This window comes from Colius striatus, chromosome 1 (assembly GCF_028858725.1).
Source record: "Colius striatus isolate bColStr4 chromosome 1, bColStr4.1.hap1, whole genome shotgun sequence".
NCBI classification, from domain to species: Eukaryota; Metazoa; Chordata; class Aves; order Coliiformes; family Coliidae; genus Colius; species Colius striatus.
The window spans coordinates 32262614-32286901 of record NC_084759.1 but is presented as its reverse complement, the minus strand read 5'-3'; the positions used below and the strand labels follow the sequence as shown (position 1 = coordinate 32286901).

The 24288-nt window shown below is 40.5% G+C and overlaps 1 protein-coding gene across 1 annotated transcript; it reads right to left on the bottom strand.

The window, feature by feature from the left end:
• Window positions 1-346: 346 nt before the first annotated feature.
• Window positions 347-23797, bottom strand: OLFM4 (olfactomedin 4). The gene is made up of 6 exons (XM_010204465.2): window positions 23756-23797; window positions 21450-21527; window positions 17684-17836; window positions 11020-11232; window positions 9962-10115; window positions 347-1140 (listed from the first exon to the last, which is right to left on the bottom strand). Exons 1-6 carry the CDS (start codon window positions 23795-23797, stop codon window positions 347-349), a joined length of 1434 nt encoding a protein of 477 aa, XP_010202767.2.
• Window positions 23798-24288: the final 491 nt, after the last annotated feature.

Here is a 24288-nt window from a genome sequence, read left to right as displayed (position 1 = left end):
GCTTCTCAGTCAGTAGATAGGCTGTATCCATCAATTACTGTGAACAAAATGCACTAAATCTATGCAGTAAATCTGCCCTTAGAGGCAGGACAATTGTAAAGCACTGAGCATCACTAAACACCAATAAAAATCTAAAGAACCCACTACTGCCAAAACACTGCAGCCAGCAATATCAATGACCAGAGTGGGCAATCCCTTTAAAAAGTGTAAGTAACATATATAACACCCACAGATACCATATATCAGACCAGATGAACTCTAAACCAACAATAGCATTGTCTAAAGGTGTATCAGATCTCTTGTTTTAGTGCTGCTAGTGCTATTGCACACTTATGTCACTGAGATACTAATTCTGAAAAGTCACATCGTACCTTAGAAGGTAGCCATCATTATAAACATACAGCTTCTGATCTGTGGGGCTATAATCAATACTCTGGATTGTATCTAACTTTTTATCCATGATGACACTAGTTCTACCATCTTGGCCAGTATTTGTGTCATACATGTAAAAGATTTCCTCTTGCCTAGTGTTCAGTGGCCTTGTGGCATACAGAATACCACATAACATGAAAGCATTGGAAACAGATGGCTTGTACTGTCTTGTCTGCCAAGTATTTAGCACATCAAGTGTGGTCTCATTGAGTTTGCTAATCACAATGTTGCCCATGTCATTTTCTGTTGAATATATTACCCATAACCCAGTTTCATCCACAGCAAAGTCTATGCTCTGCCATGATACACCTGCATAAGAGAAACGGTTACCAGTAGCAGCATTTGGCAGATCCTTCCTCAAAACCATGGTATTTGTCTTTAAATCATGCTTCACCATGTATCTTGAATTATAAGCATGATAGTACAAATAATTATTATAGAGGGCAGCACCACTTCCTTCCCCATATGTTATTCTGCTTTCATACATGGGTTTAAACAGCAGCAAATTATCAAAGGAACTATAAATCCTGTAGTTTTCCAAGTATCTCCCATCTGTGTTCAATGGTGCAACCCAATAAACTTCTTTCTCTGGATTAGAGGGAGAGTAATCTCTACCCCAGGAACCGTATTTGAAGGAAAATCCTCTCCAGTTCAGCTTCACAATATAGGGCTGGCTAACATTCAGCAGTCCACGGTGAATGCAGCTACCTGCAATTAAAGAGAAAAAAAAACAACCCAGGTTTTCCAAATGTCATCACTAGGAGACAGGTTTTGCATACTGTAACCTCTAGAGTGGGTTTACTGGGGATTAGCTTTGTGGCAAATGACAGACACAAATGCATAGCTTCATGTGTAAAAGGCTCATTTTGGGCCAAGTTCAGCAGCTGGATGGCACTAAGTCATCCAAGTCAGTTCAGAAAGTTAGTAAAAGAAAAACAGATTATATATTAGTACAGCTATTTGGAGGGGCGTGAAGGGTGGAGGAAAAAAAAATAGGACATCCATCCTTAGTCAGGATTGATTCTCAGAAAATAAGAGCTCACTGCACTATTCCAGACAAGGAACAGATTTCTGTTTCTACCCATTTGATGCACACCAGCTTGATGCACTAGGAAATCCCTTGGAAAATACAATTTCAGAAGCATTTTAGGTTATTTTCTACCTCACTGGAACTGAGAGTATGGAAGATGGAGAAAGAAAAGTAAGAAGAGCATCTCATTTCTGTGTATTTCACTGCAGATTAGAAGGAAGGAGCAGCAGCAGTAATTCCAGAGTCACATTTCAGATTAGCATTCAGCTGTCAGAATCACAGATTTACAATAGTGCGTCACAGCTGCATGGTGCCTTCCACCTCAGGCCCTCAAAGAAACCTGCAGTCAGTAACAATCACAACCTTGGAAATGCAGACAGATATTACTCTGAGTTTTCATGCGAGGCAGCTCTAAAGAGAATATGACTTCAAGCTGAACCAGAAAAGGCTCTGTTTTCCACATATCAGCTGCAAAGCAATTTTCAGGGTCATGGAAAAATGAATTGAGATACAAGAAATTCTTTCCTTTGTTCATGGTGAATGGTAGTGACATTCCTGTTTTCTGATAAATTCTCAATATTCAAAGTCACTGGTAGAAAAAAATCCTCCAGTGAGAAATGTCCATGGCTCCCTGGTGAGCCCAAAGATGGAACTAGTAAAATCCAGCATGCTTTTTTCCAAGTGCTAACATTAGTTTTTTTGTCTTATTTCCACAGAAGTGCCCCAGATTTTTCATTGTAAGGATACATTCACTTGAGATAGTGGAGACAGACATGTCAAGTGACTGGCACAGAAGCTTAGAGGTACTCCAATATTTCTCAATTCAACGGTGTGCTAGAGCCACTAAACAGCCTTTATTATTAAAGATGGGGTATAATATGAGTAGACCCAAGTCTCACATGTCAGTTATTGGATAAATTAATGGCCACAACTGTTTAGTGTTAATAAAATCTCGCTCAGCACAGGAACTCTGTGCACCACCAGCTATGGTATTAATGATGAAAGTCAAACTTAACTTTTGAGAGCTTAAATCTTCACATGGGTACCTTGTCACATTTGCTTACAGCCTGTATAGAAAAGTATGGCTATTCATAAGCTAAGTCATATGGAGGGATGTCTAGCATATAAATATGTCTTAGCACAAAGAATCACAAAATCACAGAATCTTAAGGGTTGGAAGGGACCTTGAAAGATCATCTAGTCCAAGTCCCCTGCCAGAGCAGGACCACCTAGATCAGGTTACACAGGGACTGGTCCAGGTGAGTTTTGGATGTCCCCAGAGAAGGAAACTCAACAACCCATCTGGGCAGCCTGCTCTGTCACCCTCACAGTGAGAAAATTTTTCCTTATGTTTCTCCGGAACTTCTTATTTTCCAGCTTGTACCCATTGCCCTTTGTCCTATCATTGGACATCACTGAGAACAGCCTGGCTCCATCCTCCTGACACCCGCCCTTTTATATTTGTAAACATTAATGAGGTTACCTCTCAGTCTCCTTTTCTCCAAGCTAAAGAGCCCCAGCTCACTCAGCCTTTCATCATAAGGGAGATGCTCCACTCCCTTCATCATTTTGGTGACCCTGTGCTGAACTCTCTCCTGCAGCTCCCTGTCCTTCTTGAACTGAGAGGCCCAGAACTGGACACAATATTCCAGATGCAGTCTCACGTGGGCAGAGTAGAGGGGAAGGAAAACCTCTCTACACTTACTGCCCACAGCCCTTCTAATACAACTCCAGGATGCCATTTGCCTTCTTGGCCACAAGGGCACATTGCTGGCTCACGCTCATCCTGCTGCTCATACCAGCACCCCCAGCTCCCTTTCCCCTACATTACGTTCTAACAGTTCATTCTCCAGCCTGTACTGGTACATGAGGTTATTCTTTCCCAGATACAAGACTCTACACTTGCCCTTGTTGAATTTCATTAGATTTCTCTCTGTTCAACTCTCCAGCCTGTCCAGGCCTCGTTGAATGGCAGCACAGCCTTCTGGTGTGTCAGCCATTCCCCCAGTTTAGTATCATGCGCAAACTTGCTGACAGTGCTCTCTGTTCCCTCATCAAGGTCATTAATGAATAGATTGAACAGTACTGGTCCCACCAAGAAGAAAGAGAACTAACAGAGAGAATTTACCATTTGCCCTCAAAGCTGGCCACCCCTAAGCAAGCCCAGACAACACTTGCATAACTGATTGAAAACTCATAAAGTCACTGACAGAAAAAGCCTGGGAGGTACCTTGTTCTTAAAGGCATCCTTTTCTATCCTATAGATAGAGAGAAATGAAGAGATAGACAAATCTGAAAGACTCTACTTGGAAAATATCTGGGAGACAAGATATTTAGTGAAAAATGGACAAATGCAAACAAATCTTTTCCTGATCTGCTTTGCCTGGGCAGAAAGTACTCTGCCTCTGGGGCAAACAAACCTGTGGTCTGACTGTTAGAAATCGTCAAGCAAGAGGGCACAACATTTGTGTCAACATGTACAGTCAAGCTCTCCATGTCTCCTCCTTTCTCAAAATGTAGTGTTTCTCTCCTTCCACTACATAACACCTTCACCCCTCACAGTTTTGTGCTGCCTTGCACTAGTGACTTGGGGGACATGTGATTCACCTACAGCCTTCTCTCAACACCTACAGGGAAGGTGGGCAGCAGCTTTATATTAAATATAAATCACTATGCTGAGCTAAATTCCTGTGTCCCCAGGCCGCGTTGGTAACTTCTTTGGGGTCAGTACTGCCCATGAGAACCTAGCTCGTGGCAGAGAGGGTGACGTGAGTTGTGAACAACTCCTTGTACTCCCTCGGTCCCTTTTGCATCCCGGGGTTCTCATGGATGAAACACAGATGACCCTGATTGAACACTCCTTCCTTCCATGCCACTAAGAATCCATGCAAATCAGCATTCCTGGCTTGGAGCAGATGAGCATTTAAGCATGCACTTAAGTGCTTTACAAAGGATGAGGCCCTGGAGCAGAAACCTCGTTTACAAATACAGCACACAAGGAAGGCACTGCTGTATGGCTAGCCAGGCTGTATGTCTGGAAATGGCACGTAGCATGGGCAGTAATATGGCCTCAGCACTTGGCACAGATACCAATGGTTGGAGGTCCTTATACCTCAGCTCATGCTAAGGATAAAGCTAAGGCAGACAGTGTAAAATGGCTTGCAGCCTGCCAACTCCATAAATCAATTTGAATTGTTTTTTTCTTATATCTCTATTACATATTGTTGCCTCCAGCATGAGGACTTCTTTCAAGCTGGTGACATATTGAATATGTTACTGTGCTTAAATTACAATAAACTTATCTCAGAATTAAATGGTTATTAAATGCTCTAAAACTCTTGATTTGTTTAGAAAAATATAACACTGAAGCTTGCAGGTAGTGTAGCACTGCTAAGCTCATCTATATGCGACCTCAAATAATTTTTCATGTCATTAAGCAGAACACAATTCCAGATTTATTTTAATAATTCATACATTGTTTCATAAATAAAAAACAAACGTGTGTTCAGCAGAGAGACTTTTTTTTACAAAAGAAATAATAAATTATTATTTCTTCCCTTAAAAAGATCTCTCTGCTGAACACTTGTTTGGTTTTTATTTATGAAACAATGAATTATTAAAATAAAGTTAGAAGTGTGTTCTGTTTTAATGACATCAAAAATTTTCTGAGGTTTCTGTAGAGTATGTGCTTGATTTTGACTTCCTTGAAAACTCTCCCAGAATTATCTTTTCTTTTCTTTTTTTTTTTTAACAAAAAACTCTGGTAGTCAGGGGGTGATCTGTCTTCTGCATAGGTTCAGAAGAATTCATTGTTGTTTATTTAATCTAAACTTGCCTCCCTGTCCAGATCTTGGGGGGAAAAAAAATGCACAAAGGAAACAAAGTGTCATGTAATTTTGTAAATATTAGAAGGTACTTGAAATAAATCCACATGCATTATTCAAACTTTCAAGTTTTTAACTCCTTTCTCTACTGTTTTGTGGCACCAAAAAATGACTTACTGGTATTTACTAATCCTTCTTATTCACCACAAAAGGACCTGGCACGTCGTTATCAGGACTGGAGGGAGTCTGATTTGCTTGGCTAATGGGCTGCAGAACCAAGCATGACACACATCTTGTTGGGTCTCACTTCACACACTTCACTCACGGAGCACATCAGCTTCTCACTCCAATACAGGTGCCAAAAAAATGCTATCAGTCTACCCGCAGAACACAGTTGCATCTGATCACAGAAGAGAAGGGACCACAGTTTGCCTATGTAGCTGAGGATCAGGAGACAAGGTGGGACCCACATTTAAAGGAACTCCTATGAGGGGTACAGAGCCCAGGAAGCAGGCTGGTGCTACACTTGAACACATGCTCTGAAGCACCACATGTGCACACTCCTTTCCCATCAGAAGAACCATTGTATCCAGATATGGGAGCTATTTTCAGCCTTGCTATGGCTTGGGACACAAGACCAGAGCTGCTCAGGAAAAGGCTCAGGAAAAGCCTCATCTTGGCTCCTACTCTCTCACTGACACAGGAAGACCCACACAGACACCTCTGTCTTCACCAGTATCATGGGGCATAGACACAGGCTGATAGCTGCACCCAAGAAGTCTTTCTGCTGTTGTTAGCATCTAGGAGGGGATGAAGTGGAGGGCTGGAGTTCATCTGACCTACTTTCAGGCAACTAAAAGTTCAGGTGCCTCAGTTAAGCTCCATGTATTGCTGATGGAGACATACATGCATCTCCAGGGGCAGTTCAGGCAGTCCTGGAGGGAACACACTGGCCAGCTCTTTTCAGGTGCCTTTAGGTCTATCTATGTTATGGATGTATTCAGTTCAAAACACAACACAACACAAAACATTCAAAAGACACAGACAACTCTCTCAGGATTGCCTGAGTTTCAGCATTAGGCTACACTAGGCCTTCCTCCTGCTGAGAGCTATTCACCAGTAACTTGAAATCCTTAATTTCTAAATGTATAAAAGCCAGAAAAGAAAACAAAAACCAACCAGCTTGGCTCTTTTTTTTCTCTTTCTTTCTCTTTTGCTTTTGAGAGATTTATCTCACTCACTTCTCCCTGCTGCCTCTCTTGGATCAGTATGGTGAAATGTGACAAAGACTCTGCTGCAGAGTCCTCAAAGAATCATCCTGGGGTCTTTTCTCTATCTACATGCCCTGGTGCAGCCTGGTGAGATCAGTGAAAAAGAAAAATGAAAATATAAATATTTTTTCCCACTGGAATGGTGGGGAGCAGGATAGCAGGAACTGCTGCAGATAGGAAAGCCAGTGATGATGATGATGATGATGATGATGATGATGATGATGATGATGATGATGATATACTTACTGAGCCCCATCTCAGACACTCAGACACCCATCTCTCCAGCCAGAAGGTAAGGCAAATGGAAACCTGTGATTTCTTTCTGTTATATGGTTTGAGAACATAGCCTGCTCACTCTGAGAAACACAGCAGCAAAAGCCTTGGAGGACAGAGTCAGAGGGGCTGTGTCTTACAGCACTGAGAAGCAAGAAGCTTTAATTAAACTTGCCTTTAGACTCATGGTCTTAGACAGCTTGGGGATTAGCCAAGATCTCTCTAGTTCATGTTGCCTACCAAAAATATGCAGGAGAGAGGATGAAGGGGAAAGAAAATACAGTCTGAAAACAGGACAAAGAGTCAGCTTAATACAAACATTATAAATATAATATGAACTAAAAGCAGAGCAAGGCCAAATGGTTTGGCAGGAACTCAAGGCATTCAAGCCTGTAGAGGAAACGTATGGAAATTGTGTTCAAACACATAAATAAGTGCTAGAGAGCATCAGAGGCCTAGGTGTGAGCATCCATGCAAAGCCTCCAAAATGACCATCTAGAAAATGCACCTCTCTCATATACTTACTCAATTTCCCCAAGCAATAACATCTTCCTACTGCTTTTTCTCAGATACGGTCTGCAGGACATGTAACTGCTCTACAAAGTTCTCCGATCAGAGAATATTTACACCTCACCAGGCACACAAAGTCAGGATATACCAGTCCTGTGTGGATTAGCAGAGATCTGAGCCTACTTAAAACCTGGGTTATCTGTATAGCTGTCATCTCCCAACAAGCAAGAAACTTGCCAGCCCTCTGCAGTTGCTCTGCTATTCTATTGTGCCACCCTCACCAACTACCTTCACACTAAAGGTGGCCGTGACAATGGGAGTCAGTCTCTTCTCTGTAGTAATGCATGATAGGACAAGAGAAAATGGGCTCAAGTCACACTAGTGGAGGTTTGGACTGGACATTAGGAAGAACTTTTTCACCAAGAGAGTTGTTAAGCATTGGAATGGGCTGCCCAGGAAGGTGGTGGAGTCACTATTCCTAGAGATATTTAAAAGACACATAGATGAGGTGCTGACACCATGCTGACACATGGTTTGGTGGTGGGCTTGTCAGTATCAGGTTAGTTGTCGGACTCAATGATTTAAAGTTCTTTTCCAACAAAAAGGATTCTATGAATATACCCACACACAGCCTCCAACTTCTCCAGCATTCCTCTTGCTGTGTGCAGACATAAACTCACAGGTGACACTAGATGGTGTCCTCAGCTGATGTTAGTGATGGTAATTCTCTGGAAGTCAATGGAGCTATCATTGTTCATACACCAGGGGTTGTGACCTTCTAGGTTATTTTCCGCTCTGTGGTTCTCATACAATGCAGTGACATGCAAAGGTGCCTGAGTTGGCTGGCACACTAGTCAGGAGAAAGGCAACACTAAAGCAATGTCATTTAGGTCCCAGATAAACTCTACATTTCCCCATCATGTCCTAAGAAACAGTGCAAAATGATTCTATTACAGTCGTGACCTAGCATGACTTGTCTGTCCCAGCATGGAGATGCACTGTGATGCATAGACCTCCCTTTCCCACCTTGCAAAAGCACTCTACACTCATTCAGTCTTCAAAACAGCCCCTTCCTCCCTCACTCACAGAAGGACACAATATTCTTGTTCAAGAGATCAGTACTTCCTCACTGGAAAAAAAAATCCAGCTGCTATAAGCTTGGAGAGAAAGAGCCTGCTTCTTTCCACACACCGTCACCCTCAATAAATCAATGAGATGCCCTTCAAATAGTTTTAAAACATTGCTGCTTCTTCTTTTTTTTATCTAAACTTTTTTCAACCCTTCTGTAAGGAGCAGAGAAGGACCTTGAGATTTTGCAACGTAGGTTTTTGTTTCAGCTTTCTCTTCTGCCTGATCCCCAGACAAAGTGTTACTCACGCATCATGTCAGAGAAGGGCAGCAGCTACCATGAAGCCCTAAGGAGATCGCAATAGGAAAAGCTGCTGACCCGAAGGGAAGCTTGTATTTCTGCCTCTCACCTTTCCAACAAGATGTTTAAACTAGTTGACCCCAAGGTGATGAGAGGTAAATGCTGATAGGTGCAAGTCTATGTTTCTTCTTGCAAGTGGAACATCACTCCTCCATTTTGTGGGCTCCTTTAGCTGATTGCTAACGAGCTTATGTGGAAAAGCAGAATCCTTCCCCTGGGTATTGTATACAGGAGAGCACTTTCTTACAATACCATGTCAAAAGGAATTCCCTGTGTATAAAACACTCAGGGGATCAATATAGTTTGATAAATCCTCCTGTCAGTGAGTAGGATGCTTGACCTGGCATTCCTAAACTAATGTTTACTAAACAGTTTGTTCCAGTGTATCATAACTGGCCCTCAGAATTTCTCAGTGAATTGGGTATGATTCACTCACAATGTGATTTTTCAAACTGAAAACAATGTCAAGACAAAAATTATACCAGTTTACTCCAGTTGTAACATAATGACCACATGTCCTGTGACTGTTGATGCTTTTATGTGAACTGCACTCTGGGTCCCAGAACATAATCTTTCCTAGTTGAGAAAATTATAGAATCCTAATTCCACTAAAATCCACTACCTCTTATTTCCCCAAGACCATAATTTCCCCCCAAGGTTCTTGACCTTCCAATTTAGAAGAATCATTTCCCTGTGAAGCAAAAATAATCTTCATGCAAAACTATCTTTCGGGGCTTGCATAGCAACAGCTTTAGTACATCCACTGTTGCTTATACTTTTCTCAAGCAATATTAGAGCAAAATTTCCATTGACACAGGTCACTTTCAGATGAACTATCAAAAATCAAAGCTGATCAGAAAAAAAGCATCATTTCCTACATAAAATAAAGGAAAGGTTATTGTTTTGAAAAAGAGAAAGAGGGTAGAGATTTGCCTTTTGCACTTCAGGTAAGAGAAAGATTACAACTTTTTCTAGTTGAAAACAGCTACTGTGCCTAGAAGAGATTGTTTCCTGTCCTCATTTTCCTTTTGAACCCATTGATGAAACATTAGGAGCTGTCTGCTCAATTTTGCAAGAGCTAAGTAGTATCACAACAATTGTATTTAATATTAACAAAGGAGAATCTCTGCATTTACTGTTCTACCCATGGATTATGTTGTTTCTTATGTGACGTAGAAGAGAAACGACTTACCTGGTGGGAAATAAGGGGGTACTGTAGTTTTGTTTGTGCCCTCTTCACACTCCTTCAGCCGAGTCTGCAGAGACGCAATCTGCCGACGAATCGCAAGGATGTTGTTTTTGTCCAAAGATTCTAGTTCATTTACCAGTATAGTCAGATTTGTGATCTAGAGGGGAAAGAAAAAATATTTAAGAAAAAAGTGAGTAAGTTTAAATTTCTGTCAAATTGGTTGATCATACCACAGAAGATGCTACAAACAGATAAGAAATATCCCTAAGAGTACTAAGAATACACCTTATGCTGCTAACTTGAAATTTACATTTCTAGAAGAGGTATGTGACCACAAGGAAATGTTTTAATACTCAGCTGTATAACATAATGCAAAAATACAGTGTTATTTTATACATGATGTAAAAATAGCCAGTAAGTCTTTGGCAAGTTATTAGTTACTATATATAAAAAGTACTTATTCCAGCCCTACAAAAATATCTGGAAATGCTATTTGCAAAGATAAATAATGTTCTCAATCACTTACTTGATGATCTAGAGGACAATGGAGAAAATTTCCATCTGAAGTAATTATTCTCTCTAGGTGAATGATTAACTACAATTTAGAAAATGTTATTTATAGTCTGCTGGAAAGGTGATACTCTTTCCCACTCCTTGGTTTCATATTGATTGGGCCACTGCCCTAGCAACCAGAAGGTACTTTTTTAATTATCTAAGTTGAACAGAGGCTTTCAAGCATGGGGGCCTATAAATTAGTATTTATTATCGTAATTTAGTCAGCTCATGTGCTTAACACTATGCAAAACTGTTAACTTTCAAGCATATATTTGGCACAAATAAAGCAGTCTCCATTTGTTTGAGGGTTTCTCTGCTTTTCTGTGCTCTATATCAAGGAAAAGAAGATTAATATATTGAAGGTCAATCTTTCTTTTAGTATGTGCTAAAATAATTCCACTTGCTGCAGTAGAGACAGGCTACATTTCCTCAATCTAAACACTAAAGAGAGAATAGACTCTCTGTACATTTGAACCCTCTGTGGTTAATTAAGACTTTGGCAATACCTCCAAATATATTTGCTCAACGATGACATTGCTTCCAACAAGGCTGGATTTCAACTGTGTGACCAGTCTCTGTAGGTCACTTATTTCCACTTTCAGTAACTGGAAGTCCAATTCTGTGTAAGATACACTGGTTTTCTCCATTTCCTCCACTCTGATGGTTAGATTAAAGATTTTTTGCTGATACAGTTCAATTATTTTTGAGTACTCTCTAACCTTAAAGAAAGACAAAAAAAAGTACATATTCAAGCCCAAGTTAGCAAATAAGACAAGCCTGTTTGACATCTTTATTATATTTCTGAGTACTTCATGCATAACTTCCACATACTTGACATATATATTCTTCACATAAACTACATAAATAAAATTCTCGTCACATACATAACAAATGTGAAATTTAACCCTCAGTTATTGTTGGCAGTTCCACCAAGTCCCCTCAGGAATGCCTGGGGATAACTGAAGGCAGAATTCTACCTGCAATCTTCCTTTTTTTTTTTTAATTCTTTGCCAATATTGTCTCTGTGAGCTAATTTTACCCTCAGCATGCCAAGAACTTACATTGGTGAAGATACAGTGTATTATCTCACAAAAGCAATAGGAGAAGGCAATAAACGATTCTTAAGTTTTTCAACTTCATTCCTATTAACTGAGAATCCAAATAGGATTTTACCCTGTGCACATTAGAATTGTGTTAAAAGTTAGCAGAAAAGTTAGTTTTGAGGTTTGTCTTTGGGCAGGGATGCTAAAAATCAAGTTTGGTGTAAATGAAAATGCAAAACATTGCAGGCTTTAGCTAAAGTAATTTACATAGAAGCCTCTTCAGCCTTTGAACTATTAAACAGTCAGCCAGATACATGTATTTTCACACGTGTCTGCTAAGGTAAAGGTCACAGCACAAGCATTGTGGTGCAGAATGTTAAGAGTACCACACAGATTTGGGTTATTCCTTGGAAAATGGTAGCTCCTTGAAATTTATCAATTTGGGAAAGTTGCATAATTTCTCTTTCATATGCTTCATAAAAGTCATATATCCCTTAAATCAATATCATTATATCAGAAAAGTTAAGCAGTAGGAATGAATGTAATTAGTTTATTGGACCAGTAATTCCATATTTCCACTCTCAGATGTTATTTGTAGCACAAGTCACTCTCTCTACAGGATTTCCATAACTATAACTTCTTTCACTGGAAGATTTTTAGTCTATATCCTCCCAATCGTTCTTGTATTATCTGAAGATGAAATGAAAGCCAATATTTTTCCCCACTGTCTCTGGAATGGCATCTAAAATCCTGCACAGTGGGAAGATCATGGGCCCTGTTTTCCTGCTCTGACAGCAGCCCCTGGGACAGACATCCCAAAAACACACCTACCAAATATTTCCTTTCAATATTGACTGAATCCCTTGTATGTACCAAAGGGGAGGTATGAGAACTCATGACATGGAAATTCATGATGAGCAGAAAGGATTCTTTAAGATCATTAGATATCCAGTGATGTAGCTTAAGAAGGACAACCATAAGAGAGAAGACTCTCTTTTCAAAAGCATACTCTTCAGCAGTGGCAAAACTATAGTTTAAATCTGAAAGAAGCTACTGCCAAACCTCTGCTTGCACATGCATAAGGCATGCCTAAAACAAGATGCTAAGTCCCATGTGTTCAAATCAGAGTTTGAAACAGATCTTGTGTTCTAAATGTGTGCAGACAGACTTTGAACTAGTTTGATATAAACTGGCAGGTTTCCATAAGCTGCAAGAGAAGCACCCTGACACTAGATGCTGCAGATCTCCCAGGTCAAGTCACAGTTACTTCAAGCTAAGTTATTTATTACAATTGAGAATCAAAAAAATGATAGTATACAAAGATTTAGATCTAGCTCCTTGTAGATGACTGGCAACAGAGACAGCTGGCATGCCTTGTCCACCATCATCTATTCAGGAGAGAGTAGCCAGAAGAACTGGAAAATGTCCTGGGAAAAGCCAGATCTAGTTGGACTCACACTTTCACTGAGCACCAAACTCAGTTTGGAGTTGGAAGATAACCTCAAAGAAATTTTTTTCTGAAAAAAAATCTTCAAAGGTCAGTGTTTAAACTGTGTCTGGATTTTGCACAACAAACAGAGCTTGAGAAATGTAAAGCAAGCCCGTGTCTGAACAAAATTGCACTGCTGTGTGAAACTATGCATCTCACAGAGGTATTTTGAAATCTATTTTATGGAATTAGTGATGGCTAATCATTAGTAAGAAAACTGTAACGTGGAGTTTTCTCCAGAGTCCTGAGAGCCTGGAAAAAAATACTGAGGGCTGGAACAGGGCACACAGTTGTTTCAGCCCTGACTGCAGAGTGCAGCAGGACACAGACCCGAAGTTCTCCTCCCACGTCAGAAAGTTATCCCACTCGTCCAACCATCTAAGTCATTTAAGGACTCATCAACACCATCTGGTGGAGTATAGCTGAGAGATATCCATACAAGTTGAGGCTGAACTAGCCCCAGCACCCTGCAGTGCTCTCTACAGCCCCACCAGCATTGCAATGAATGTAAGTTAATAGCTCTCTTGGCAAATTAATGGACAAATATCAATTTCTCATCAGTGCTGTTCTAACAAGTCTGTACTGCTTTTGCAGACAAATCCAGAACATGCATCAAGCATTGCAATGGCCTGTGTGGATATTCCCTTCTGCTCAGATGTAGCTTAAGTATTTCTGTAGCTTAGAAATATCGGTTAAAAAAGGAACATGATGTTGCTCTGTTTCTTGACAGACAGATTTAGTCAGCATGTAATCCCTGTTCTTCAACTGCATCTACCTCCTAGGCACTAGCTGTTGTCTCCTGAAAGGCTGGCATAGAAATTCTGTGCACATCCCATATCCAGGGATACTAGTACTGATTGCTGCCTCGTTTGTCATAAAAGACTAAAGTAGAGCCTGTATTAGTCCTTTATAGGAAGAGAATGGAGCCATTTGAGGCATATGTAGGGGGAAAAAAATCCTCAGTTTCAGTTTTTCATCCTTTCCAAGCATTGTCACCCTCTTGGAATGGAAAGGGCAGGAAAAATCTGCAATGCTCATTTACTGTGTCATTTACTTGCAAATGGTATTTATCAAAACAGGTTTTGCAGCATGCAAACAGACATTTCTCCAGTGCACATTTGGAGAATACAGAGAGGGAACAAAAGTGCAAGATGAAGATGTAAAAGAGAAAAAAAAAAAAGTGAGAGGACTGAAGGATGATAAGAAAGAAGTGTCAAAATCAGCAACTCTATAAAGTCACTCAGCCTGGGACACTGGCTTCAGGCAGGTCCTAACTCTATAGACCTGCAAGAAGCAAGGTTGACAAGCAGTGTGCAAGTTGACACCAAGAAGAATTCCACTGCAGGTTAACCTATTTTAATAACAGTTGTTCCTGGCAGAGGGCAGACATGCTTTTTTTAATCCTGTTTTTGTCACATGAGGATGTTGTGGCCTTTGGGAGCAGTTGCACTCCTTGGGATCACATGACCATCTATCCCTGTCACAGAGATGTCCTCTCCCCTTTCCTACGGAGAGGAGCAGCCAATTCCCACTTTGCTTTGAAAGGTTAATTTTCTTCTGTAATCATAATTATGCTGGCAAAGGTTGATGTGACAGAGGAAAAATTAGTCTGGTATTTTCAGCCTACGGTTTGTACTCATTTGGCACATGAGAGCATCTCTTTATCTACGAGCTTCCTTGCCTGCTGATTCTATAAAAGGACCCCCTTGCTTTTTGAATTAGCCTACAATTAGGCAAAAGGTTAACGATTCAATCAGGTTGTTTATCTGGGACTTCTAGCACATGGAAAGCATCCTTAAGAGGGTCCAATCCTGCAGCTCTTACCCAGGAAAAGCTTCCATGAGCTTTAAAGGGTGTTTTAGAAGAGCAACTAAGGCCAGGAGTTTCAGGGGTAAAAAAAGGAAGCACTCAGTAGAAATTCCCACCCCTGTGGTGACACTAGGCTATGCTTAAGCATGATCCCCTAGGAATTTTCTCAGGATCATGTCTAATCATGAGCTTGTCTTTCTAACCAGAGCTTGTCTTTCCTCCATTTAATTATTTCCTTCTTTCTATGAGTATTATCGTGACTAAAGTAATATATGGGATTGTATAAGAAGGATTTTTTCCCATAGCTGGAAAGTTGAAGAACTTTTAAACATGGTGACTCATGCATCAGAAGACTTCAGAATATTTAAGTTCAAATATCAATAGGGCAATGCTCCACAGCTTCCTTCCTTCTGCAGAAAAGCAAGATCATAACTGAGAAACCTTACTCACATAGACCTACATCAAAATGCAATGTTTACTTTCATTTCTGACCCAAAGTTCTCTTTTGCCTTTATCACACCAAAGTATATGTCACACTTTATCTAACTGGATGCATTGTAACACTGCTTGGCTGATGGTCTCAACAGGATGAAATTTAGTGAAGCCTGAGTTAGATCAAGAATTTTCACTGTCTGCAGTAAGAATTGAAAGCCAAGGTCAGTGCCTACACTGTGATGGTACACTGCTGGGCACCTAAGGATGGCAACAGTTACACCAGTAGACACCAGCTGGACACCTAGACTTTAAACTCCACAGTGGGGATTCAGCTTGCCCTGGATTTAGAGCTGAGTTTCAGATACAAATCTGGACACCTAATTTTAGGTATCTATAGCAACCTGTGTCTTTATATGAGCAAGATATCTGAACTCAATGGAGATCTGACATTGTACACACAAAGGCATCAAGCAGCACTTGCATGGCACTACCAGTTAAGTCACATCCTGAAAGAAACATGCGTCATTCTGAGGAAAGTGCTGCTAAGAAACTGGTTACACATGAGAATAAGGGAAAGAATAAGGGAGAATAAGTGAGGTTTTTCTCCCCCTCTATTCTGCCCTGGTGAGGCCTCATCTGGAGTCCTGTGTCCAGTCTGGGCTCCTCAGCTCAAGAGGGACAGGGAAGTGCTGGAGAGAGTTCAGTGCAGGGCCACCAAGATGATCAGGGGAATGGAACATCTTTCATATGAGGAAAGGCTGCAGAAACTGGGGCTGTTTAGTCTGGAGAAGAGGAGACTGAGGGGAGATCTTATTAACATTTACAAATATCTAAAGGGTGGGTGTCAGGAGGTTGGTAAACCCCTTTTTTCTATGGTATCTATCAACAGAAGCAGGGGTAATGGGATGAAGCTGGAACACAAAAAGTTCCACTTAAATATAAGAAAAAACTATTTCACTGTTCAGGAGCAGTGGAACAGGCTGCCCATAGGGGTTGTGGAGTCTCCTTCCTTGGAGGTCTTCAAGACCCATCTTGACATGTTCCTGTGTGACCTGATCTAGGTGAACTTGCTTCTGGAGGGGGATTGGAGTAGATGATCTCTAAAGGTCCCTTCCAACCCCTACCATTCTATGATTCTATGATTCTACACCAGGGCAAATGACTGGGAAAGGTGGTATGCAAACACCTTGAAGAATCACACCAATTTTCTATCTGGGAATCACAACTCTGATCCTGCCCCAGTGCAATTATCTTAAGATGCTGGCACTGACCACAGTGGGAACAGTACGGGGACCTGAAATCTCAGTGATTTCTGTGGATCATTAACTCTGAGCTATATTTCCATTCTGCAAGGCAACAGGTAATTGCTGTGCTTGGAGGCAGTGGAACTTCTGTCAGTGTGCCTTTCGTATCCCTTCTGACAGCTGAATGTGTTTCATTGTTAATGCCGATTCATTCAAAACAAATGATTTGAACTGAAAGATCTTACCACAGGATCCTTTGCTTGTTGTAGTGGTTTTTATGCACAACTTCTTATCTGTTCTTGATTATACCAGAGGAGGGTTATGAATATTTATGTTTAGAATTTATAATTTAATGCTATGCCTTTTCTGCTGATTAATTCAAGGACACTTCAACTCTTAAGATGCTTAGATCCTGAAGAAAACACTTCCTGGTGGACAACTAATCTGAATCCTGAATATTTATCCAGTATCAAAAGTCAAAGATAGATTTCTGTCTTCACAGGCAGCTTCATCCAGTGTACTGCAGCATGTAAAGGTTTGCCTGAGTTCCTCAAAAAATGGATCTAAATTCATGCAAGAAGCCAAAGTAGCATAAGGTGTGTTTGTCTTCAACAGCAATGCATAATTCAGCAGTCTTACTGCCACAGCTTCAGATGTTGACAAGAAGATATTTGGTTTTTTGGTTTTATTTTTAATCTGTGAGAGTAGAAGAAGTGAAGAGGCAAATATTCACCTACTTCATTCTGAGTTGTGGTGACCTTTCTCCTCTTTCTCTTCATTTCCCTCTTACTGGCTTGATACAAATAATAATACATGAAAGAGTAGGAGGTTTGGCTTCTTATAGCCCTGTGTAACAATCACCAACCAAAAAAACTAAGCCAAAACAGGAAAAACATAACCATTCTTCCAAAAATACCGTGTGTCTCTATCTGCAAAGGCCTGGGAAAGAGACATAAGGATATTCAAATATATGACATGCTACAATGTCAAATATTTGAGATTTAATCCTCCTTTGTGTTCTTATAGAGCCCCCTTTCCTGCTGTTTGAAAGACATGCCATGGAAAAGTGCTGACTGCTGTACATTGATAAAGGCAATCATTTTTCAGCAAAGATTCTATTGTTACAATTTATGAGAAAAGAACACCTTACTTGAGAAAGCTCTAGCTCAAATTTCTCCGAGAGTGTTGAGGCTATAATTATCAATTGCTCAGCCTTCTGCACGGGAAAGGTGGTATCCGGCAAGTACACAGAGCACTGACAGGTTCCCTCGTCATTCACAGAGCCAGACACGTTGGTGAAGAACTGCAATAATAAATTGGCAAGGAAAAAAAGTGTTAATATTCTTATCAGGAATCAGTAGCTAACGTCTAACAATAATATGAGCTATGATAGTCATAGAATCGGTAACTTCATTACTAGACATATTTTACCTTTTTCTTCTGAGGAACTCAAAACATGTAGCAATTTTTATGACTCAGCCTTACAGATCTTTCTGAAAATAGTTTAATATTACTGTAAAGATTTTACCATTGGAAAAACAGAAGCATGTAATATCCCTTACTTTCCCAATCTTGTACACAATGTTCCTAAGATAATGAAATAACTTTCCCAGCAGACAGAAAAACCACACAACAGGAGGAAAATAGTAACTGAGTAAGTTAGGTCTTACTGTTCCGTTAAGCTGAATTGATCAGATCATCTTGTCATTTCCATTCACAGAGATGAAAGCACCAAAATAAAACTAGTAACAAGGAAAGTTTTGACAAGAAAAAGGCTTCATTTGAAAGTTCTCAGCCAGCCCCAGCAAATACACATATGCATTCAATTATACACCACTGAACTGTGACAAGTATGTAGGTTCAATCTGCATATACAGGTAGAGGTATGTATTTTGCCACAAAATGCTTCACATAACACCCTCACATCTCAGCCCACTCATCCACATTTGCAGATAGCCTGCAAAGCTATTGCCCATGCCATTAGCATGAATCCCCTTGTCATGGCTGTTTGCATGCTCAGAGCATCACTGTCGGACCAATGTGTGTGGTATATGGAAAGGTCAAGCTGGCAATTCGTATCTTGCCATAATTTACACCCAAAGCACATGATTTTCTATAAACACTGGGAGGAATACTGAGTGTGTTTGGACCAGTTCTTCTTTTGTTTGTACACAAAATGTTTTCTGGTTCATAAACCTATCACGATTTTATTAATAAAGGTATTTGATGTTACTTTAAAATATTCTGGCACACACTTCAATGCAGCTGCATATTTTAAAGCTACAGGTTTGCTCTTTAAGTACACTTCTTTCTATAATCTCTCCTCCTGCCTTGTAGAAATACCAATGTTGTTCATATATTTTCGCTTTCTCCTTAAAAATAAACAAGCAAACAAAACTAGCTACTCTGAGCTGACACTTCAGAATCTCTTCCCTTGCTCTTTCTCAATGCTTTCAGCTAGCTTCCTCACTCACAAATCTGCCCAGAACATGCAGCAGTGGCCAGCAGCAAAGCTGTCTTGATCTGTGAGCCCAAGAAAAGAACAGCAGAGAGTAGGAATGATCCCAGTTCACACTTCTGGCAACCTCTTTACTACAGCCATAACAAACAGCATGTATCTCATTTTGAAAGAAGGCATGAAAAGATGATTTATCTGCGTTAAAACTTTGTTTGTAGCCAGACCGATGAAGACACTTAGCATGAAAGAAAACAGAAAACTCGTGGCATTCCAGAATGTCCCAGTATATAACTTCCATTGATTTCCATGACAGGCAGGTTACCAGAGCACTTCTGACTATCTCACTGAGAACACACTACAAACTGTTCCTCAGTATCCAAGTAATTTTGAAGATACAGCCATCAGTATCCAAACTACTACAAAAAATACATTCCTAAGTCATATAGATATTTCCACAGCTCTGAGTCCCCTGTATTTGGGTGTGACTGGTATGGAAAGTCACTCAGCAATAACAAAAGAGACAGATAGGGGGGAGGAAACAAAAGAAGAAATAAATGTGGCTCATTGAGTATATGGTACTTATCTACTAGATTGTTCTGTGCCAACAGGCTAATGTTTGTGTAGAAGGTATAGTACTTCCTCCATCCTGTGTATAATACAAATATACATGTATACCAAGACAGAGTATACTATATGTAGTATTACATAGTATGTACTATACATAGATATACATTTCTGTATACAATATAGTGCAAACTACACATGAACTAGAGTCCTAGCTATAGATAGCCAGTAGTTTATCTAAAGGCTTACTCCATGTGCAAAATAAATCATTTATAAGTGTATTCAGACAATCCATTTAGACTCCTTATGAAAACCAATCACTGTATTTTAACACTTGTGCTAGGAGAGAGCCTTGAGTTTAAAGCAGAGCTTCACTGCAGTAAGTGCAGCCTCTATCTAAGGCAACAGCCAGTTTCCCCAAAGGAGCAGACAGCCTGAGAAGGTAAGGCTGCTTCCATTCTTTTCCTGACATCACAAACAACTGGGATCATGATGTTTTCGAGACCAAGAAGCATTGTTTAGTTAAAAGCCCCTTGGGTCTGTAAGTGCTTCAATCAAAATACAATACCAGTCAAATGACAGCTGATATAACAAGAAATGTCTTCCCTTGTCCTGTAGAAAAATACACAAGAAATGCTGTTATTTTTGACGGAGTTGTATGGTTTTTAAAGTTTAATAATTTACACTGAATGCTTAAAAGAGCAAAGTGTCCTAGCCTACAGCAAGGACTTGACAGCAACATTTCACTCTGTAAAATTAAGCTGTTACATATACATATTTGAAACTATGAAGAATGTTCCTTTTCTCCATCCCTTCTGTTTAAGAAAGGGGGAAGGAGACAGCAGTTACTTGCTTTTCTGAAAATCAGAAAATTTATTCAGCTGCCTAAATGTACACTTAGGGTTACATCCTCAAAACAGCCTAGCTGTTTCCATGCTTAATTTACAGCTATGCATTCACAGCCCTGAACTAGCTACTCACTCATGCTAAGACAAAGAATGAGATCCAAAGAAAACACACGGCAGGGATAGTTTACCTCAGTTGGACAAGGAGATAGACAAGGTTTGGGTCCCACTACTGAGACTTAGAGAGAGACTCCTGACTCCATTTATCTTTATAAACTGTCTTCTGGAGGCAGAGACTCAACTCTCTCTCAGAAGAGATCCCTTTGCATATCCTAGTGCTACACTAGTCTAGCCTGGACAAGGAACATCTGCCATTGAACTGTCTACCAGTTCTCACATGATCTAGAATTGTGTTTTGGACAAGCTGTTCTTAAAACCAGTTGCAGGACCTTTCAGAGCAAGGGTGTCCATTGAATTTGCTCCAAAGCAAACATGTTATTAAGCAGTCACTGATGAGAGAAAGAAACCAAACCCTGACATCTGCAGACCACAGACTTAAGCACTGTACCAGAAAGAGTGGAAATCAGATTCAAGTCCCTCTATCAGCAAATAGTTGAATAAAATTGGAGATAAATAGAACAGAGATATTCTTTTTCACTCAAGTGGGCACTTCTCGGGGTATAGCTTCAAGGCCCTGTTCTGGTTTATGTGAGAAGACAGAATTGAAGTCTCCTTCCTCCACGGAGACTGTAACTCTCAAAGTGTTTGGTACTCTGCCATCAAACTCCTATGAACATAGCTGTTTCACATCTGTCTTCAAGTTCAGAATTCACAAGGGTAATGCTGGAGCTTTGGACATGACTTAAAGCATTGAACGTCATGGTGGCAGCACTGATGATTTTGGCAGTTCACTGCTGCCTAAAATCCTGGATACAGGACAGCTAAACACTTTTCCTGAACAGCCTAACTGATATACCTGTATGAGGATTAATCTGTTTTGCTAATTTCACTCTTTTCTGGACTTTATTGAAGGACAGTAATGGTTATACCTTTGGGGGAGTGTGCAGGTCGCCAGTTGTCTTTGTAGGCTGAGACAGATATGGAAGCATCGTATCGAGATGAGTGGCCTAAAAAGAGAAGAAAATATTTTTTCAGTGTGGGTTCCTGCTTATGGCCCCATACCTTCCTCATCAGCTGGCCCCCACCCTTGCAGCTGCAAAGCACTTTGGTTTTATATGGGAGCCATATCCAGCAACTGTAAAATTAATAAACTTTTCTGATCTGCAATTGAAACAACTAACATCTCCTCAGGCATAGTGTCGCTTCATAGACAGCTCTTGAAGAAAAGCTTTGTGTGACCAGTGCAAGGCAGGGAATGCTCAGCCTACCCAGGAGGTATGAACTAGGGCTCCAACAGGCAGCCCTGTCGGATTACATGGCAGTCTAAACCAAGAGCACCATACTCTCCTGCCCTAAATCCAGAGACTCCCAGCAGGAATGTCCACTCTCCTCGCTGCCCAGCTCACACTACAGCCTCTCAGCACAGGTCTCGCTGCCCCTTTCACACCAAGCTGTAAGTCTGCGAGCTCTGACAGGTGGGACATGCATCCTGCTTTGCTACCAGCATCATGGAGGGAACAGCATTCCACCATGGGGAGGGAGTGCTGAGGGAAGCCACCACCCTGCCAAGCATGCAGCCAGGGCCACCTACAGAGTCTTTAATGCAGTAAGATTTAAACACGTCCTCTTTAACTTTCATCTGTAACTGGCTCCTGACTTCCTGACAGGGCAAGAAAAGCAGCTGTCACAACTGTCCCACGTGCCCGTAAAGGTCTGCCCTGTCCCCACACAGTGCATTACTGTGATGCAACATACTATCACCCATAGGGTGGTCTCGCCAAAATCTGTGACAAACTGGCAACTGCCACAAAACACCTTCAATGTCAAATGGTGTGACAGATGGAGCATCAAATGGGCTTCCCCCACAACAGGTCACTCATCCCCAGGTCTCTCTTCATTTCCCAAATCCCAGTCAGAGCCACAATCCTGAGACAAAGAATGATGGGGAAATCCAAATGGCTGGCAAAGGGCACATCTATTAAAGGTCACAACATAAATAAGCTTTTGAGGGACAGTTTGTTAGATATATCCATTTAAACAAGCACTTGTGTGCTCATATGATGACCCTGAACATGGCAGGGGGGCTGGTTAGTAGCAGTTAACAGTAGCAGGACAGAGAGCACCACAAATTGTGTAAATTACACAAGCTGATTACTAGATTAAAGCCAAGCGAACTAAGAAATGTCTCCCATGTTAAGTTTTTTACCCCCAGCTTATCAACATTTATTTACACTTCTATCTTCCCTTTTGCAACTTGCCATTCCTTAAGCAGACAAAAGCACCTTCTCCCGAGGTGCTGACTTCTCTGCATGTCTCTACAGTGCTCCTAAACTTAAAAACATATTACTAGGAGCACATAGGATTTTTCTAGTTGGTGACTAAACCAGATAATTAAGAAAGAGTCACTAGGAGACAAAGTACTTTTTTTTTTATAAATTTAAAAGAAAAACCAACAAAACAACCAAAACAGCAGTCACTTTGGGTCAAACAAACCCAAAATGTTTTATTTCATTTGGAAGACCTTTTAAGCTATTCACAAACTTTTTCTTGTGATAATTTAAGCCCAGTTTATATTTTTAAAAACCAAAACAAAACAGAGGTAGTAAAAAATCAAACCAAACTTTTTGCTAATATATTTTCTTTTACTTTTAAACTTTTTTTCTCCTCTCTCTTCCCCTCTGGATTTGTTATTGCTTTTGGTGGGTGGGGGGAGGCAATGGATGCCTTTGGTTTGAACTTCTCTCTTGCCCAGCCAGATACAGTTTTATGAGGAAAAGGAAGAGCGTCCCACAAAAAAAAACACCCAGTATGGTTTTCATGTGCCTGGTCACATATTATGGCAGCAATCATACAACTGCGAAAGCCTACACCTCCCAACTCCTTCCACATCAAAGATGTGAATCCTCTCCTGCTATAAGCCCTTGCTAATTAATTAGAAGCTACACAGAGCATTTAATATCCACTCAGATCCTCACCGGCAGTTGCACTCACCGAACCAAAGGCAGAATTTTACTCTGATTTTAAACCTGTGCCTCACTTTTACATTTATTACCCAGTCCCTGTACATTAGTTGGGGGAAGGATGGAGAAATACTTTATACTTTCTCCATGCAGAGATCTCAACTTATGCCTAATCATTTTCCAGTAATCTTAAAGGAGTTTTCTGCAATCTAAATTACATGAGAAGACAAGAAGGCACCAAAGCTACCATTATGAAACCTCCTCTATCTTACCACTTCTGTTGTTGTTGTTTCAGCCAGAGCAACCATGCTTTGCATGAGGAACAGCACAGCCACCTGTGTGTGCTTCATCTTCTCAGCCAGCAAATGTGACAGCAAAGGGACAAAGGAGGTCTTTTATAGTAGAGTCTGGGGATTTCCCCAACTAAAACCTTTAGGAACTTTTTTTAAGTTTTCAGGTAAGTGATGTCATGAAGTTGTATAATAACAGGTGACAAATTACCAATGTATAAACAACATATGAATTACTGACCATCAGAAAGTAACTATTTCCTTACAGGAAAGCTTTCCCATATGGTGCTGTATCTAATCTTAATCTCAGTTATGCAGAACATCAGGTGCTTATTTGCTAGAACAGGTAGATAGATATTTCCTCTTACTGTGACTCAATCACAAAAATTCTTATAGATATCTTGTAAGTTATACAGACAATACAGGTCTGTGTGGTATGTATTACCTCTTATAGCTACAGAGAAGAGCAGGTCAGGTTAGACTGTTCACACACCAGAAATATCTTACCCTTTTTACAA

What these genes read in the sequence shown, in the direction of transcription:
- OLFM4 (XM_010204465.2), bottom strand. Translation starts at nt 23,797, where the DNA reads ATGCAAAGCATGGTTGCTCTGGCTGAAACAACAACAACAGAA. An exon ending in CTGAAACAACAACAACAGAA is followed by an intron (nt 21,528 to 23,755) that starts GTGGTAAGATAG and finishes TTCTCTTTTTAG; the next exon opens with GCCACTCATCTCGATACGAT. An exon ending in TTGAGCTAGAGCTTTCTCAA is followed by an intron (nt 11,233 to 17,683) that starts GTAAGGTGTTCT and finishes TCTTTCTTTAAG; the next exon opens with GTTAGAGAGTACTCAAAAAT.